Source organism: Strongylocentrotus purpuratus, unplaced genomic scaffold (assembly GCF_000002235.5).
Source record: "Strongylocentrotus purpuratus isolate Spur 01 unplaced genomic scaffold, Spur_5.0 spur5_scaffold_6, whole genome shotgun sequence".
In the NCBI taxonomy this organism is placed as follows: Eukaryota; Metazoa; Echinodermata; class Echinoidea; order Camarodonta; family Strongylocentrotidae; genus Strongylocentrotus; species Strongylocentrotus purpuratus.
In genome coordinates this window covers 55,586,450-55,605,481 of record NW_022145612.1, presented here as the reverse complement: position 1 = coordinate 55,605,481, position 19,032 = coordinate 55,586,450, and the positions used below count along the sequence as shown (strand labels likewise).

Sequence of the window (19,032 nt, the reverse complement as noted above, 5' to 3'; positions counted from 1 at the left end):
ATTATTTTGTCCATTTTTTCAAAAGTTAAAATTAAGAATCCTCCTTGGTACAGTACGAGGGGGGGGGGGGGGGAATTTACTACATAATCTTTTTTTTTTTTTTTCGATTTCTTTTTTTTTGTACACAGCAGGCAATGAGCCATAATAAACGTAATGTTTTATTTCAAGATTTTACTGAAGCTTTATTTGATTTTAGTTGGTTTCCTTTGATTTGTTTAATCATGATAACATTTGTAGGTATATGTTACATTTTGGGGTTACATTCCACGGAGGATGGGGTGGGGGTACTAGTATCGTGCACATAATGCTAGCTCATAACAATCTGGGAATACCCACAAATAAATGCAGCTTACTTCAAACATTACTTTAATATCTAATCAAGCAACATCTTATACATATTTACAATATAAATTCTTCCTTTCCCAACATCAAGACTTAGTAAACTAACTCTGAAAGGACTGAGCAATTAACTAAAGCACACGTAAATCGTCACCCATGAATTATTACTTAATGGTGTAACTCAATATAACGCCAGAATATAGCTATATGGTCACGGTATATTATAAACATTGTCATATATATCAATAATTGTAGTGTGGTCATTGAACTCAATTTGCTGTATAGCTTATCGTCTATTTGTTATTCATCAAGTATGGATTTTGATAAATGTTCACTTTTCGCAGAGTTTATTTTTCCGCACATGGTTAAAATATTCGATTTCTAAAGCATGTTATGTTATTTCGAAGACACCTCTCGTACTGCCTAATCATTACAACCGCTCGATTAAGTACTAGCAACGATCAAGGCATGTAGGTTAAAAACTTGCTGTTAGTAGCTCTAACAATTTCCAATATTAAGTTGATTTTATAATACAGCCTATGCTACAAATGTACATTATCAGATATAAATAATTATCGATTCGGAAACTTCGCACACATAACAAAATATATTTACACAGTTGTTGTTTGTTATACTCATATTGTAGCCAAAGAATAATACTTAAATATTTTAAAGGAGTTCTGTCAAGACTACACGTTTTATGGATGTGAATTTATGTCAACAAAAGTTATCTCTTCTTTAAAAAGTTAAATATTTTTTTATTATGAAACGAGTTATGAATTAGTCTTTGGATTAAATGGATCCTCTTTAGAATGTACTGTGTTCTGCATGAAGTTTAGATGATAAAATATGAAATATCGATAATGATAATTATGAAACTGCCTTTGATAGGTCACTTGATTCATGTAAAGTATATGCATATTAATGAATGTACAAGAATATCATTCGTTTCTATACAACTCTCATAAAACCTACATGTACATATGTATTTACAAAATATACTTTATACATATAACATTTAAAGAATGTCTTGACATTTCAGTATTGCACATTACTAATCATTTCCTAAATTTTATCCTATTTATAATTTATTAAAATTGCACTTGTATATTCATCACATGTCTGATTACACTTATCCTGTTTACTGATTCTCGAACTTGCACTTGTTCTGTTATCATTTTTTAAGTTGCTTTTATCCCATTTGTACAATATGTTTGTACTAACCATATTCATAATTCCTTTGGTGTTTTATTACAAAATGTGTATGTTATTTTGTAGATATGCTACTGCGTAGGTATCTGATATACATGTACATTCTCTCTTCTCTGATTTATATAGATTTTAGGAGGTGCGTTAGTATATATGCCTGTAAAAGTCACACAGCGAAACTCTGAGCATACATTTGTAATATATGAATACATTTGTAATATATGAATAAATAAAGAAAAGATATGTTACATCTTTGAGTTTGATGTAAATATGTATCTGCTCCATCCATAAGTACAATTCAACGACGTATGCAAGGTCATAGACGGTTTGAAGTTGTATCAGCATTCACATATATCTATCCCAAGAGGCAAGTGATTAACATTTGTTCTTTCGTAACCAAACATTACACATCATCACCGTTGCATAATGGAACAAAGTATAAGTAGTTAAAGACTGCTAAATATTGTCAACATGACACATGAATTACATGAAAAACCGCATGTATGACTCGTTTGTTGACAGATCGACTGTTTTTTTTAGTTCCTCGGCGAACCGTGTAGATTTTTCAAATAATTAATAGATGCATTTCTCCTTCTTAGAATTTCGCGATAGCAACCAGTACGTCGTCTGTGATCCTTTGCCCTGTGAGATGAAATGGAAGACATTGAATTACTGAAAGAATGTATTAATAAGAATAATAATACATACGATTTATAAGGCGCCAAATCCACTTGACAGTCAAATGCTAAAGGCGCAGCTTGTGCAAAAGATGTATGCATTGAATCGTTGAATAATAAACGAATTTCATTTAAATATACATCTGATTAAGAAACATTATTTTATAACTCCTATTGTTACAAATGCAGCAACAACACCGATGACTTTCAATTGTTTTAGTGATCCAAAAATAACGGTACAGCCCTTCATCCCGTTTCTTACCTTCATTTCCACCTGCCCTCTAAGATCCAACTCGAAAGCATCAAACTTGTCCAAGATTTCCTTGCAATCTGAACTCGCGTGGATCTTCATGGCTGATAGGAAAGAATACGTGAAAGGTGGGGATCAGTTTGTTGTTTCTTTTGAAATCAAAATCTGAAAGCACATTTAGAAACTTTCAGGAATGACATCGACATCATTATTATCACATATAATTTTTTCTAATATATCGAATTAATGAAATCTGTACATTGGTAAAAAAGGGTGAATTTTTAATTATGTTTAATCCATCCAATCGTTGACAGGCGCGTAGCCAGGGGGCGGTGGGGAGTGGTCGCCCCCCCCCCCCCCCCCGGGGGGGGGGGGGGGGGGGGGTAAGCGGACACTTTTTTTTTTTTTTGGAGTCCAAAAAAAATCGCAACGACTGAGCCAGCCGAAAATTCGCTCAGTGGGGGGGGGGGGGGGGGGGGGGGGGGGGGGGTAGTGAGCACATTTTTTTTGGGGGGGGGGTCCTCGAAAATTTTAAAATTTGCACCCACACCCTTGAGCGCCAGGGGGGGCCAACCCCCCAAAAAGGTAAAAATCGCGTGATTTTGCATGATTTTTTCTCAAGGGGGGGCCGGGCCCCCAGGCCCCCCCCTGGATCCGCCACTGCCCCCACCCTACGGACCGCGCTTCGGCGCTCACGTACTACCGCCCCTCCTAAAATAAAATCGTAGCTACGCGCTTGATCTCTGATACCACTATTCTTTTACAAAAATTAAAAAACGTTTTTCACCCTCCTCTCTGTAGTGTTGCTAGAATGGAGGAATTGGGACTGGAATTCTAAACTCAAAATCTTGGTCGAAAATACAAATGTGTATTTTTAGAACCTACTTTTTTAACTGCTTAAATGAGGCGCGATGGCTCCGTGGCAGAGCATAGTTTTCGTAACAGACATGTCCCGGGTTTGAAACCAAGTCGCTAGGGCCCTTTCGTAAGGCATTAATCCTCACTACCAAGTCCTTCTGAAACGACTTTAAGCTATCGGTCCCCTAGCCCCTAGTTGCTTGCTTACAGTCGTACACAGTCATGCTTTCTAAGCAGTGACGTAAAAGAAACCAACAACCGACCGACCCTTTAAAATCGAAATCTGATGACCTTTTCTTTGTTCTAACGACGCCACTCTCCCCTGTTCTTGGTAGACTTCAGAACTTACGTTAAAAAATAAACATCGTAGCCCCATCCCTTACCTTCTCCATTTGACTCCATCCTGGAGGCGGTGTTGACCGTGTCACCGAAGAGACAATACCGAGGCATCTTCAGACCGATCACACCAGCAACGCATGGACCTGAAACGGAAATACAAAAACTTCTTTCAGATGATGAAGAAAAACATATACGCCATGTTCTTCTTTATCTATAGGCGCTCAGATTCCGGATGCCAGAACCTGAATGAGTACAGGGCTTTTCCCTCTTGAGTAGTTCAGAATGTGTTGCTCTAGATTTTTACTAGGACGATGTTGAATCTTGAATAAATGAATGAATATTCTTAACCAAGTTTACTCCAGGTCATAGTAGCCGCTGCTCTCGAGGACAATGCCAAATAATAAATAAATAAATGTCCGTTCTTACCGGAATGTATCCCTGCTCGTAGCTTTAGTTGTTCATCGGGCCGATGGCGTATCTTGAACGACTTGACAGCCTCCAGGAGAGACAGGGACATCTCGGCGATCTCACGAGCATGCGTAATGCCATTGCGGATGGGCAGACCCGATACCACCATGTAAGCATCGCCGATAGTTTCAACCTGTAGAGCAGTACAAATAAATGGGATCCTTTCACAACTGGCAAGCTCTTGTCTGTCTTTTAGACACATAACGGTCGAGATACATAATTATACGTAAGAAAAAGTGAATAATAAAATATAGACAATCATATAATGGGGAGAAAATTCCTTCCTTTACAATTATGAATAGTGGCTTGCGAAAGTTTGAAACTCAACTTTTAGGGCATTTCTTTGAGATATATTGACATTTTCCCCCCAAATTCTTCACATTTCATGAAGAGAACAGCCGGTATCCAGGTGCTAATTTAGTTTATCTACCTTCCGAGTAAATCATGCGTCGATTTTTGTGTCAACTTTGGGTCTAAACCAATTTCTTGAAGTCGCTTCCTGATACCTAAATACTTTTTGTCTGTACCCGAAATCTCCAAGATATATCAGTGAATCTCGGCTAAAATCTGACTAATAACTTCCAAGCACTTTGGAAGCGGAGTTTCACATTATGTGCTACTCAAGAACTGAATATTATTTTCTTCATTGCTATTTGCATTCTACTCAACCTAGTTAAACTTTTTCTTCTTTTCCATCAAAGAGCATGTATTCATACCTTGTAAACATCAGAGTTAGCGATGATGCCGTCAAAACAAATATAGAGATCATTCAAGAGAGCAACCACCTGCAAGATAAGGAAGAGAATGGTACATGTTAATCGTATGAGAAGAATCGTACATGAAAAAGTTGACGGATGTAAGGATTTTTTTAAAATCATATAATTCTGTATGTATCATTCTGTTTTAAATTTGAATAAGTTGACCTTAATTTGGCATGTGGTCGTGAAAATCTTTAAAACTGATACAGAGGGAGACTGCTAGACAAAAAAAATTGAAAGTGGAAGGTTGAAAAAAGGACATGTTCCCACCAGGAAATCAGATTCATAACTCCAAGACGAGTTTGCTCAGTGGTCTCGTAGCTGGGAGGATCCGATGTGCTTTTGCCCCTTTGTAAGGTTTCAATTCTCGGCGAGGACTTACAAGCAGGGATATGTGAGTTAACTCACATATCCCTGTTACAAGCATACAATGCTCCCTTAGCAGTCATGTAAAATAAACCATCAAACAAATGAAACCAAACTGCAATAAAGCCGTCACCCCATGCCATCCGCCATACGGATGAAGGGTAGTTTGTCTGTCTTGAAGGGAAGAGAAGAGAAAAATCCGAGTAACAATTTTGACTTTTATTTACAACCAAAAATATAGAATTAGTAGACGGATTGTCAATCCACTCCTTTCTTCACAACGGCACGTGGGTCCATTTAGTAGTTACGCGTAGGTACCCGAATCTTAAAGCCACACTGTCCTACTCGTAGCTACTTGCTCCCTCTGTATAGCAAACAATGCCTAATCGGTGACCATTGGTCCCCCATGATCCTCTTTTTCTTATGTTAATGAAAGCTGAGTTGATGAGATAACCACCTGTCCAGTGACCTTGCAGGGCGGTCTATTCCCTCTTATAAACAAGTACAGATAAGCTTTAAACAAAAAATAAGCACATGTAGAATGTCTATAACGAATCCGCAGTGACGTACCTGAAGGGGTGTACTCTCGGAAGAGATGGCGGTAAACCCAACGATGTCACTGAAGAAAATGGTGACGTTCTCGTAAGACTCGGGGTCGACAGACTTGCCTAGCTTCAATTGCTCCGCCACAGATCTACAGAGATAAAAGATGAAATACAACAAATTCTATCAAACGACAACGACAAACATGTTACAAAATTAATTTCTCGATAATTTATTTTCGTGTACCTTTATCCACTCTTTTGGAGTTCTGGTACAACGGTATTCTATTGTCTATTCAGATCAAATGTGTTACTACTGTAAAGCAGCAGTAAAAGGATGCCATTTGTACTTATGATACTTTGAATACTTTATTCCTAAATTCACATTCCCTCGGAAAAATTGTATATGTATATGTCTCACAATCATTAAGTCAAACAATTATACATATATTTCTTAATCCGTGTATCTAATCGTTTCTTTAAGTATTATCTTGTATTTACCTGGGTAGTACTTCATAGAGCAGTGTCTCTGATCGTTTCTTTTCCTCGAGGAAAGCAGCTGTTCTCTCTTCCACCAGAGCCTCTAGGTTGCTGGCATACTGTTCCATACGATTCAACAGATTGTCCAGAATGTTACCACCGCTAGACGTACCCCTATGTAACAAAACAAAATTCTTGAACATACTAAGATGGTGAAAACCTAATTTATAGTTGAAATCTAAACAACATTCGTTCGTTTGGTTTCAAACGAAGCAACTCACAAACATCGGTCCAAACGATAAATGTAATATATTCAAATAATGTTTGGCAATTTACCTTATTTGTAATGGACAAGAAAGCAAAACAATGAATAACGGAGAATAAATAATGAATTGTCGTATTCTTGAACTGAATGAGAGGTTTATTCATTTATGTTGTTGTTTTATACTTTTACAATAAACATATTCTGGTAGAATCACTTTTATTCAAATCATGGACTGAATATTAGAACTGCTAGATTAAAGCCCTTGATCTAACAATACGTTTTCTTTCTTCTTCTTTTTTTTTGGGGGGGGGGGTGGGGGAGTTGGATCTGACGAGCAAATAAACAAAACAAAACAAACGATAAACAGAATCTCAACTGGCAGGGGGCACATTTGTAATAAGTACGGTGAATTTGTCAAGGGGTGCCCCTTGTGCCCAGAGCACGTCTCTTACATTGATATCACGATTCTGAATATTGTTACCGATGAAACTAGACCAAACATACTTGTTAACTTTCTTTAGTGTTGACTGGAGAGTACTAGCGGTTGGTCGATCGCTTGGGTTCTCTTCCCAACATCGCTTCATGAGATCCTTGATCTCAGGACCCCATGACGACTCGGGAATCGAGGCACGAAACGGTGGTTCAGTTGTCGTTGACTTTAAGCACTCCAAGATCTCTGTACAATTATTCGGAAACATCATTTCATATTTTTATTATGAGAATCAAGACCGTGGCCGATGACAGTTAGTAGATATATCAAAGCAACCGCTCCCCCATGTTCGGGCAACGAGAGGACCGATTCGTAGTTTTTATCATCTTTACAGAAAATTTTGGAGGAAAAATTACATTTTCGATGCAAAAATGTTACCTTTTGCTCACTCACTTCGCTCGCTCGCATATAGAATTTGAAAATCTGATATTCGGTCTTGAGAACTTACCGAACATTAGGCCGAACCCCTGTGATACCGAATTAAGGCCTAATAACAACACCAAATTATGCAAAAGATTCACGAAATACGATTAAGACTTGTTCCAATTTTCTTTAATTTCCTTTTTGATATTGAGTCTGAAACCAGATGAAACTATACTCAAAGGACTTACGGTCAGTATCCATGAACTTGCGTTCTTCATCGAACGGTCCTGATCGTGTGCCTATCTCCAACATGATGATCCCTAGGCTGTAGATGTCTCCCTCTTTCGTCGGAGGGCTATTGGGGTTTCTGAGGTGTTCTGGAGCCCTCCACAAGAGCTCTGAAGAATATGGAGATGGAATTGAACGAGAAAGAGAGGAGGAGGAAGAAAATAAAGAAGAAGAAGTAGAATAATAATAATAATAATAATAGTAATAATATTCCGCTTTTATATAGCGCCTAATACATCTACGATGTCTCTAAGCGCTTTACAGATATACTATTACATGTATATAGATATAGAAGAAGAAGAAGAAGAAGAAGAAGAAGGAAGGAAAAGATAATATAAATGAAAGAGACTTAAACAAATAAAATTTGAAGAGACGTCATTATGCTTGGATTTATAACGAGTGGTGCCTGTAACCTTTGTATCTACCTGGAAAATTCCCCAGTGGCATTGAAAATGTGCGTTAAGTGCAGAATCATAATTTAATTAAATCTAAAAAAAGGTATCATTGTCAAGCGCTTTCGTCCTTTACTTGAAAGACAGTTACGTAAACACCCCAAACGAAATGTAAATATAGATATGATGCATATTAAGCAAATAACTACCGTTGGTGAAGGTGATGGGACAAAACTATCACTTCCGAGGCGATCTGGATGTAGCTATTTTTCCGAAGCGAAGCTGAGGAAAGATAGCGTATACATTCTGATCGACGAGGAAGTGATAGTTTGCCATCGCCTGAAACCAAAAGGTGATTATTTGCTTTATATTCCACATCTAAAACAATTTAACTACAAAAAGAGAAGGACGTGTATGCATCTACATGAAAGACACCAGTACAGCCCCAAATTCAAACCAAAAAAGTTAAAGTTTAGCCCAACCCCTTGAGGGTACGGTGCGCGCATGTGTTTGCTTTAATTGCGCACATTGGTAATGCGCGCTTAATTACGCTTGTTTTAGTGCGATTTTGGATAATCTTCAGTGAAAGTGCGTTGCCCTGTGTAGATAGTACCTCTATCTTCAGTGAAAGTGCGTTGCACTGTGTAGATAGTAGTACTATCTACACAGTGTAACAAACTTTTTGCTTCTCCCATCAATAATGGGCGAACTATCTTTCATCCCGTGATTTACTTTTGACCAATCGTAGAGCAAGATTCTTAGTATGTGGAATATAAATGAATATATAAGTATTTTTTGTAATCATAATCATAATGATTCATTTATATAATATTTTTCTAGACATTATGATTTCTTTTAATTGTTGATATAATAAATCTAAATTATTGACTTACTGTATTTGTTTTCACTGTCAATAAAGGACGGTCTCAATGAGGGAATCCCAAAGTCGGTTAGCTTGAGAACAAACCGCCCATCGACTACACAGTTTGATGACATCATTCGGCCGTGGACTCCAATTCCACTGTCGTGGAGGTAGTGGGTCCCCTAAAAGATAATTTAAAGTAGATATTTGAAGAAAAGAAAGGCATCTTCCAAAAGTGAACATTTTCTTACTTCGAGATGGACAAACTTTTGAAAGCGATATGACTGTTTTCAAGCTGGTGAGAAAATGTGAATTATTTTGGTCGTTTGGTCTTTGGTACTCGCATTAAAATCAGTATATACAGTACGTTCGTACAGAAATACATGTTAAAGAGAGCTGTCTCTAAAAGTAATCAGACAAACATAGTCTACATAAAGTTCGAGTACTGACTAATTCAGGTGATGCGTATCATTTCTAAGCATGCAAGAAATATTTTAAATGGGAAGGGAATTCTACAAGAAAGTAATAACAGAGCCGGAAGTAACGTGTATCATTTGATTTAATTTGCTAAGCTCTTGAATACGAGAGCCGTCAAGTAACGCCTGGCTGGAATGCTCCCCAGGGAGTGGAGATTGTGCACATAATATTGTGTGCGGGCAAGCACTGAATCCAATAACCGGGGTAGTAGTATGTCTGTAAAGCGCTCAGAGACATCCGAGATGTATGAATCGCTATAAAAAAGCTGAATATTATTAATATTATTAACCGAAGTGAAAGACAATTAAGAAATCTAACCCTGACTGCATCCATGAGCAGAGACTGTCGAAACATCCAGTCCAGTTTGAGATGATCATTCTCCAAGATATCCTAGACAAATAAAAATAAGGACATTTTAATCTTTTCAACAAACAGCGTCTCATTATATCTGAAGCTAAAAAACATCCACGCCAAGAAATTAAACAGGGGGGGGGGGGGTGGTGTTCGACAAAGACTAAGATCGACTTAAGTTGGACATGCCACTGGTTGCGTTCACAGTTCCGACATTGGTCTCTCAAGAGACGTGCAAATCGTTGTCACACATCTACAATTCTTTTTCTTTTGAATTCATTGTTGAAGAAGAAAAATTAATGAAAATTGTTGTTACTTGGATATGTTTCTTCTAATTGTGCATTATTTATATCGATTTCGATTGATTTATCTATTAATCTATTATTATTATCATTATTATGCAATTTAAAAAAAAATATATATATATTTTTTTTTTTCTTCTTCACTGAAATCGGATGCAAAAACTACATTGTATGCACACCGTACTCCCCCTAAATAAGTTCCTTGGAGCTGATTATACTGACTGTTAAGATTTCTAAATAATTCCAGTTGGAAGTACAAATAGGAACTTCAAAATTTGCAAAAGTGATGTATTTGAAATTGAAATACAATGCTATGCTAATACCTGCAAACTCCCTCGGGGACAGTAGTCAGTCATGATGGTCTGATTGGGCGGGTCCACGCATGCGCCAACGAAGCGAACGATGTTTGTGTGTTCCAAGTTCCTCATCTATTATGCAGACCAAATAACACAGCATTATCAATGAATAGAAACATGACGCTACGGAGGACATTTTCCCCCTGAATTATTGATCAAAATGGATCAAGGATGATGTCAATTTTGTTTAAATGGAATAACCTCAACGAGTATATAACATGCTAAAAATAATATATTACCGAGGCATAGTTATAGAGATTGTTGTACAGCAGTGCACACCATTAACTTTTTCCAGGTTTCAAGAAAATGAAAAATATAAATTACAACATGCCTTATGCCTTTTTTTTTTTTTTTACTAATCTGAAAGAAAAAATAAAAACATACTAAATAACAAGCAACAACAAAATATGCAGAAAAACGAACGTATACAATTTCGGATATCGTTCATCCATAAAGAATGAGTCTCTCCAATATGGCTGCAGTATAAAAGTGGAAAAATAGGGAAAGATATTGATTGAATGAGATGAGACAGGGGAAATGGAAACGATGTTAGAAGAGAAAGTTGTAAATGAAACGCTTACATTTCTAAGCTCCATTAAAACGTCTCGAGTGAGTTCGATCTTGCCTTTATTGATCCGTTTCACCATCACTAAACGACCCTGAATGAGACAGAAAACATTTGTTATATGATTTCCATGGTAAACCTGAACATGTATTCCATGAGTTTGTGAAGCATAAATCAATACCAACCAAATGTAATTTTGGATGTAGTTCAACTGTATTGTGACACTGAAATGCCATCGGGTATATCAGGTACTCGGTTGACACTATTTTGAAAAATAAGAAGGATAGGGATTTGGAAATAAGAAGGGACATGAAAGGTAAACGATTATATGTGATGTCAATAGAAGACAGAAAGGAAGAGGAAGCTGAGAAGATAAAAAGTATATTAAGAAAAAACAAGTAAAACAAACCATACAGAGATAGAGACGGAGAGAGAGAGAGAGAGAGAGAGAGTGAGAGGGGGGAGCGAGTTGAATAATAAGTTAAGTTAAATGAGATAAGACTAGATCTGAACATGTCTAACCTTGTATCTTGCAACTGTAGCAAAGATCTGGCCTCCTTCCTGACAATCTGAATTAATGAGAGTGCCCTATATCATCAGGGAAAGAAGATACAAACCAAATAGCATTATTGATCAATTGTCGCCATGTCTCCAAAACTCTAAGGAGTACATCTAAAAATAACGGAAGTGTGATGACATCAAAATTAAGAAGACAGACGGTATTCAAACAAAAAGAGACATGTATGGAGATGTAACAACATATAAAAGCAAGGATAAGGAGAAAGAGATGGATGAGAGGTAAAGATATATAGAGAGAGAGAGAGAGAGAGAGAGAGAGAGAGAGAGTAAAATAGACGAATAGATAAAATGTGAGTGTTAGTGAGTGAACGAAAAATGTTTAACGAGAGAGGGTGAGCTATAGAGGCATATATATATATATCTAGAGAGAGAGAGAGAGAGAGAGAGGAGAGAGAGAGAGAGAGAGGCTAGAGATATTAAGGGGCGTCATGCAGGCGAAAAAACATTTATAGGGAAAGAGCAATGAACAAAAGATTCCCCATGCTTTTGTTTGATTAAACTTGTAGAGGATTCGCAATGGAGACGAAAGGAGAACAATCGGTATATTTGCTGATGCGTTCGGGTATGTTGGTAAAGCTCTCACCCTGGATGCAACTATTCTGGATCCTGACGTTGCCGTGGTAACCGATTTGCCGATTTCCTCGAAGACCAACTCCTCCCACTTGATCCGCCACGACATCTTCATCAGTTCGGCATCCAGTCGAAGTTTTCTAGGAGATGGCCAATTTGGGCGTGTTACAGATTAAATTCAAATTAAATGAGTAAAAGAGTCAATCAAATCAATTATTCTAGTGACGTAACAACAATAACAATATTGTTTTGGTAAACGATGTCTAACAAATAAATTTCTCGTAATGTTCATGTGCAATTTTCTCTCTAACTTTGTTCCATATTGGAGCAACACACCTAAATGAAATTTAAAAAATCGGCGTATTTTGCATCTTAAACAATAATTAGGACCCTCAGAAATGCAACAGCTGTGTGCATTGCATAACTTTGTTAAATTATAATAATGATGGATGATTACACGTCTCTGTTCTACCTTAAAGGTACTATGTCCCATTTGCAGGCCAAAAAATGAAAAAGTTAAATTCCAACTGCATTTGAAAGATAATACTAATTTAGAACTTCCCTAAAAAAGGTGGGGCTTGAAAATGTCTTTAAGTGGTAAAATAACGACTATTAGTGTCAAATCGACTTTAGGGCTATAGAGCCCAAAAGTAATAGTCTTGATTTTTCAGACAATTATTGTACCGAATGGTCATACGTTTTATGCTGCGCAAAGATTCAATCAGTTTAATCTTGGCCATCACAAGAAGTGGGTTATTGATGTAGACAAATGCTCATGTACCCTTTACAACCCTTTTCATGTATGTTATTACCAAAGAAGAAAAAAAGCCAGTCAGCCACTCAATAGTGTCTGACATTGAAGTCTAGCAAGTAAACGGGTTTCCTTGCATAATTTGAATATGAGGACACTGCTAACGTTTAAATTTCACAGATAGGACATACATGACATATTCATAATTCCTGCAAAGTTCTACAGAATTTGAGGTTGGCTGCAAAAGGGACATAGTACCTTTAACCCTACTTTCTGTTGATGTTTTTATTTCAATTAGCATAATGTTAAGTGATAAGAGAACTGAAACGTTTTACAACAAGTCCTGGATGAAGACCAAAAAAAAAACAGCTACTGAATAATGAACAACATACGATTATGGTCTTTTCTAAAATATATGGGTACTATGAAGTATGACAATCATACTCTCAGTAATTACTAAATCACTTCAAAATCAATACGAACAAATCTAAAAAACAAAAAACAAGCTCTTAGTATTTAGTAGAAAAGGGTCAGGGAATGTTGTGATGGTCGATGTTATATACCTGTAGATAAGAAAGATGGCACAGAGAGCTGCTATAACCACGACACCAGCTGTGATACCAACAATGCCAAGTACAGGCAAATCTTCTGAAAATAACATTTGATAAGATACGATGAAAATGTTTATGCAAAACCATGTTTAAGGCGATTTGGCGGCGTGAAAATATTAAAGTTTTATCGCAATCTCACTGATCATGTTGGCATCTTTTGTTATTACTTGGTCACTGGGTAACCAAAGACATACATGTACTTCGACTTTATCACCAAGCTCTTGTATTTTGATGATTACAATAAATTCATGTCAACATATATACATCTACTTTGTTTGTATACTGTTAACAAAAAATAAAGAAGAAAAAAAAAGGAAATGGAAAGTTGCATGAAGATGCTTACTATTCACACAGTATTCGTTGTTAAACCCGCAATCGGGTTCGTCTTTTGGCGGTCCCGTAGCTCCCCCAGGCCATACAGGCGCTATATCAGTTACCTTAAACTCACCAGTCGCACCGTAGTAGTTCGCTATCACCTGTAAATGAGAACATTATTACGATAAAACATTACATTTATTTGATTTTAATAAACCTATATATATATATACACACACACACACACGCACACACGCACACACGCACGCACACACACACACACACACACACACACACACACACACACACACAGTGGTTTGATCAAATAAGAGAAAATGCAATAACCCCGTAAGAACCCCCATGAAAGATTGCCTTCATACACCATTTTATACCGTAAAATTCTCCAGCAAATACTTGGGTATTGTTGTTTAAGAATATAAAGAGCCGTGTTGTTCATAGTACATGTATAATAGTTGTTATCGATGAGATGTTATGATTTGACAATAGTATATGAATCATTCTACAACTGAATATCCTATGCATTTTATTTTATGACTTCTTCAATCATCTTGAAAAAAAACTGTGAATTCAGTCCGGCTCGGGAATATAAAACTTTGCGACATCGCAGTGGAACCATGGCCAACGAAAGCGACGGACAGCGAGACTTTCAACCCATTGGGACGACATTATGGGTCTTGAGAACACCCTAGAAAAGTAGTCAGTATATACATCCGTAAGACCGAATACGGTCCCATCAAATAACTCTTCAAAAGTGTCAAAAGGCCGACGACATTGGCATGTCGGTCTAGTTTGCTGCCTGTCTAGTGAAAGATTCGATAACTTTTCAGAAGCCCCACGAGACCGGTCTCGCGGAAATCGCAGTACTTTCCACTCATAACACCGATAATGTCAGTCTTGTGAACCCCCATAAAGTAAGAAGGCCCGACGACGGTTTCATTTGCTTGCTGTTGGTTTAACAAACCAATAGATAACTTTTCAGAAGGCGCATCGGACTTATGTTTGTTGGTCTTATGGACTGCGAGTCTCATCTTCTATCGCTTCCTTGTGCTGTAGCCCAGAACTTCACTAACATTTGCCGAGTAGGTATACTTACCTCAAAGGTACCTTCTTCTGTGTCAGTCATGTCCCACAGTGAATAGTCAGCATCGCGATCACCGTTACTGTTGATAGTCACCGTACCAGAGATACCTATCAAAGATCATATTTCGAAGTTTGTTATAAGAGAGAGAGAGAGAGAGAGAGAGAGGTTGAACCGGGGGTTGAACGAGATAATGAAAGGATGCACAGTCATAGAGAAGAGTAAAACAGACAGAGAAAGAGAATGAAGAGACAATCACACTCGAATAGATATAAACAGCGAATAATGAGGAAAAGAGGATGAGAGAGAGAGAGAGAGAGAGAGGGAGAGATAGACATAATACAGGGGACGAAGACGAAAAAAGAAAGAGAAAAAGATAACGCATTCATTGAATTTCACACTTTTGAACAAAATATATGTTGAGCAATTTCGCCCTCCTGATAAAAATGTCATGCCAACTTCTTTAGAAATGGTCATTTTTTAACAATATCACTTAATAATATTAACATCCCAAAGCAATTCAAAATGATAGATGTCTATCCTCGGAAAATATCAATTCCTCATCCTCACCCTCAAACGTTCTGTTCCACATCTTCCTCGTGATCTTGTAACCATCTCGGATGTCGCCACCCTCAGCTAAGGTTTCGTTGACGGCAAGAGAATACAGGATGACGGCATCGTGGAAGGCACTCGCAAAGTAATTGTTCTAAAAAATGCACCCCATACGTCATAATGAATATCACGAGGCATTTTTATTTAGAAGGACAATTCAAGTAATAAAAAAAGAAATTGTGGTTCTTGATCGAAACTAATTAAGAAAAATTGTAGCCTAATCTTCCTCTTGGAAAAAGTCTGACTAGTCAATTCCAAAAATATTTTAGCATTTCAAAAGGTAAGATTTGATCCCTGTCACTTTAAACATTGTTGTAGAGACAAATGAAGTAAGTTCAATGTTACAGTGAAAATAAGGTAAGGATCAATGGAATTTTAAACAAAAAATTAAGGAGTTCGGGTGAATGGAAATAACCACAATTACCATCAACCCAAATGAAAAAGAAATAGTACACTGACCACGGTAATAGTTGTATATTGAGTTGATGATACTCACGTGATCAGGATCAGGTCTGGTCCAGTTGTAATCCCTCTGTTCCCTGCGTTCCAGTTCCTTCTGGAAATCTTTGTATTCGTGTGTGGTTGGTTCGTAGAGACGGATGGTGAGTAGAGCTTCGTAAGCCTTCTTCGCGTCCTCGTCACGGCCATCATTCTAATAATAATGAGGAGGATAATAATAATGATGACAATAATAACAAAGTAATAGTAATTGTAATACAAATCAGCATTTGTATGGCGTGTATCACTTTATTGCGTTCATGCGAATCCACAGGGGAGGAGGGGTTACAGAAGGCAGATACATTTAGAAGATGTGGAAAGGATAGATGGACAGGCGGAGGTGCGGAAGCAGGGGAAAGTGATGTAATTTTTTTTTTTTTCGGGGGGGGGGGGTGGGACATGAGATTGAAAGACAAGAACTTTTGGTCCGAATATCACGTAGGCAATCTCTATTTAGTCCTACTTTTCTCTTACATAAAATAAAATAATAATAAATCGCTGAAGTGGTAGTAATAAACATAGCAATGCAGCCGATATGCTGCCCTCAATTCTCATACAATTTAATTTTACTGTAGTTTATTCGTATATCAGAAACACAAAAATGTTGACAACATGGATTTATAATGGCAGGCGTACAGTGACAAGATGGATATTTTGAATCTGGTAACATATTTTTATTTTGAGATTGGGCGAAAATATACAGTGTTCTGTCATCTTGCCAAACCCGGATGATAAAATGGAAATTTATTTTAACAGTGGTATAGTAGCAGATCTGACATCATTTCCCTTTACAAAACAAAATCACTTGTCAATATGCAATTCGTTGCGGAAAAGAGGTAAACGGAATTGACAGAATAAAATGAAAATATCACATTACCTCCCCTCATCGAATATAATATCAACGATTGTTCAAAATAAATTCATGTTCAACAAAACCTCTCCTTCTTTCCCAGTACTCACAGTTTAACAGAATATGATATATTTTTTAGTTTATTCTTGGCAGCAAAAATCAGTCTTTATAGAATGGCCTTGTAAATTATTTAAAATATTGAGAGAATCACAATGGATGAGGCATACGTCTGTCAGGAATCATAACGTGTTGAATACTGTATGAGCCTGATCATGCGCATGCGGAATGCAGGTATTTGAAGTGGCAGGGTTGAATCGCTAAACTGTCATGGAAAGCAGGAAAAATAGTGACGTGCCATCGACTTTTTTTGAGTGCTTTTGCTGAAAAATGTCATGGGTTGATATAATAAGTTGATATTATGAGAGGTTATCTCATGAAATGACAAAGACAAGAGTTATATCTATCAAAGAAAACTTCTTTTTTGCAGATTACACAAGCCATAGGTATTTGGAATTTTTCATTGAAGAATGCCGGATATCAATAATGTATTACCTGTTTCCAGTTGTCATCGCCAAAGACCAACGTATTACTGAAAGGTTCGATGCTGATAAATGCATACTCCCCATTGATAAGTCCCATGTCGTAGGCCAACAGCATTGTCTCTCGTACTAGCTCTCCACGTGCTGCAATGATGATGACTTTATAGAAAAGAAAAAGAGATGGAAGTTGAAAATGGAGTGAAAAAAGTAATAGATTCATGCAGTTGGAATCGGTTATAATTTTGTAATCTTTTATTTGCTAAAGATATTGATCAGTACCGGGATATTCCAATTGGTCGACAGCCAATAAGACCGATAACACATAAGACCGAAGGCCCACGAGACCGACATCAGTCTCGTTTGCTGGAGCCGCTTAATTGGCACATACGCAATGTGTGTGTGCCATTCGATACAAACAAATTATATCAATTGACAAAAGGATGCATGACAAAAAACATTTACGTAATTACCCATTTCTGGACTTTACTGTCTGCATGAAAAACCATTTTATCACCTGTATATTACAGATTACAGATTACATATATCATATTACAGATATTACAATAAATTCTTCAATCCTCTGGTGAAACGACTGACTGAGGAATACGACGCGGCACAAGGATATCACTTGAGTGGAACATAATAGAATGAACATATTCTTCTGTACTTTCCAAATCCCTATCGAAATTCAAGCGCTCTTATAAACGACGTTATATACAGCGTGATTAACCTGATATTAAAGTATACTAAAGATAATTACTAGTAAAATCATCGTATGACAAGAATACGCATTGACAAAAGTCGATGATAAAACCCAACTCAATCAGCTAATTTGCTAGCGCTCTTACAAACGTCGTGATGGTAACATATATAGCCAAGATAATACAAGTTGTATTTGTATTTTTTGGGAAAGTTTGTATATGTTATGATTTGATTTCTTAATAAACACATACTTAAAAAAATAAAATAAAAATATAATACAAGTTACATAATTACATATAACACATAGTTTCTTTAAAGGTAGTGTATCCCTTTTGCAGCCGACATCAAATTCTCTAGAACTTTGCAGGAATTATGAATATGTTGCGTACGTCCTATCTGTGAAATTTAAACGTTAGCAGTGTCTAGTATGCAAATTACGCCATGAAATCCGTTCACTTTCTAGACTTCAATGTCAGACACTATTGCGTGACTGACTGACTTCTTTTTTATTTGGTATAATGACATACATAACATGAGCTGTAAAGGGTACATGAGCATTTGTCTACATCAATAACCAATTCTTGTAATGAAACTGATTGAATCCATACGGTACAAGGGTCTGAAAATCAGACTATCAGATTAGTGATTGCAATCTCTAAAGTCGATTCGACAACTAATGGTCGTTATTTCTCCACTTTAAGACATGTTCAAGCCCATTCGTATTTGAGGAAATTTCTAAATAAGTAATAACTTTCAAGTGCCGTTGAAATTTAAACTTTTCATTTTCTGGCCTTACATGGGACATAGTACCTTTAATGTAAATTTGTTTAACAACGCTTGATTAAAAGAAACATTTGTGTTTCATCGATGATTCGATGAAGTATATAAAAACAAAAAGGTGATGATATT

At 36.9% G+C, this 19,032-nt stretch overlaps 1 protein-coding gene across 1 annotated transcript; it reads right to left on the bottom strand.

The window, feature by feature from the left end:
• Nucleotides 1-1,656: 1,656 nt before the first annotated feature.
• LOC577615 (atrial natriuretic peptide receptor 1-like) lies at nt 1,657-17,573 on the bottom strand. The gene is made up of 21 exons (XM_031000079.1): nt 17,435-17,573; nt 16,031-16,186; nt 15,493-15,628; nt 14,938-15,032; nt 13,852-13,984; nt 13,461-13,545; nt 12,160-12,286; nt 11,520-11,585; nt 11,014-11,091; nt 10,400-10,504; nt 9,742-9,813; nt 8,978-9,128; nt 7,653-7,802; nt 7,056-7,227; nt 6,308-6,460; nt 5,835-5,958; nt 4,857-4,925; nt 4,099-4,273; nt 3,717-3,815; nt 2,488-2,579; nt 1,657-2,190 (listed from the first exon to the last, which is right to left on the bottom strand). Exons 1-21 carry the CDS (start codon nt 17,537-17,539, stop codon nt 2,122-2,124), a joined length of 2,412 nt encoding a protein of 803 aa, XP_030855939.1. The 5' UTR covers nt 17,540-17,573; the 3' UTR covers nt 1,657-2,121.
• Nucleotides 17,574-19,032: the final 1,459 nt, after the last annotated feature.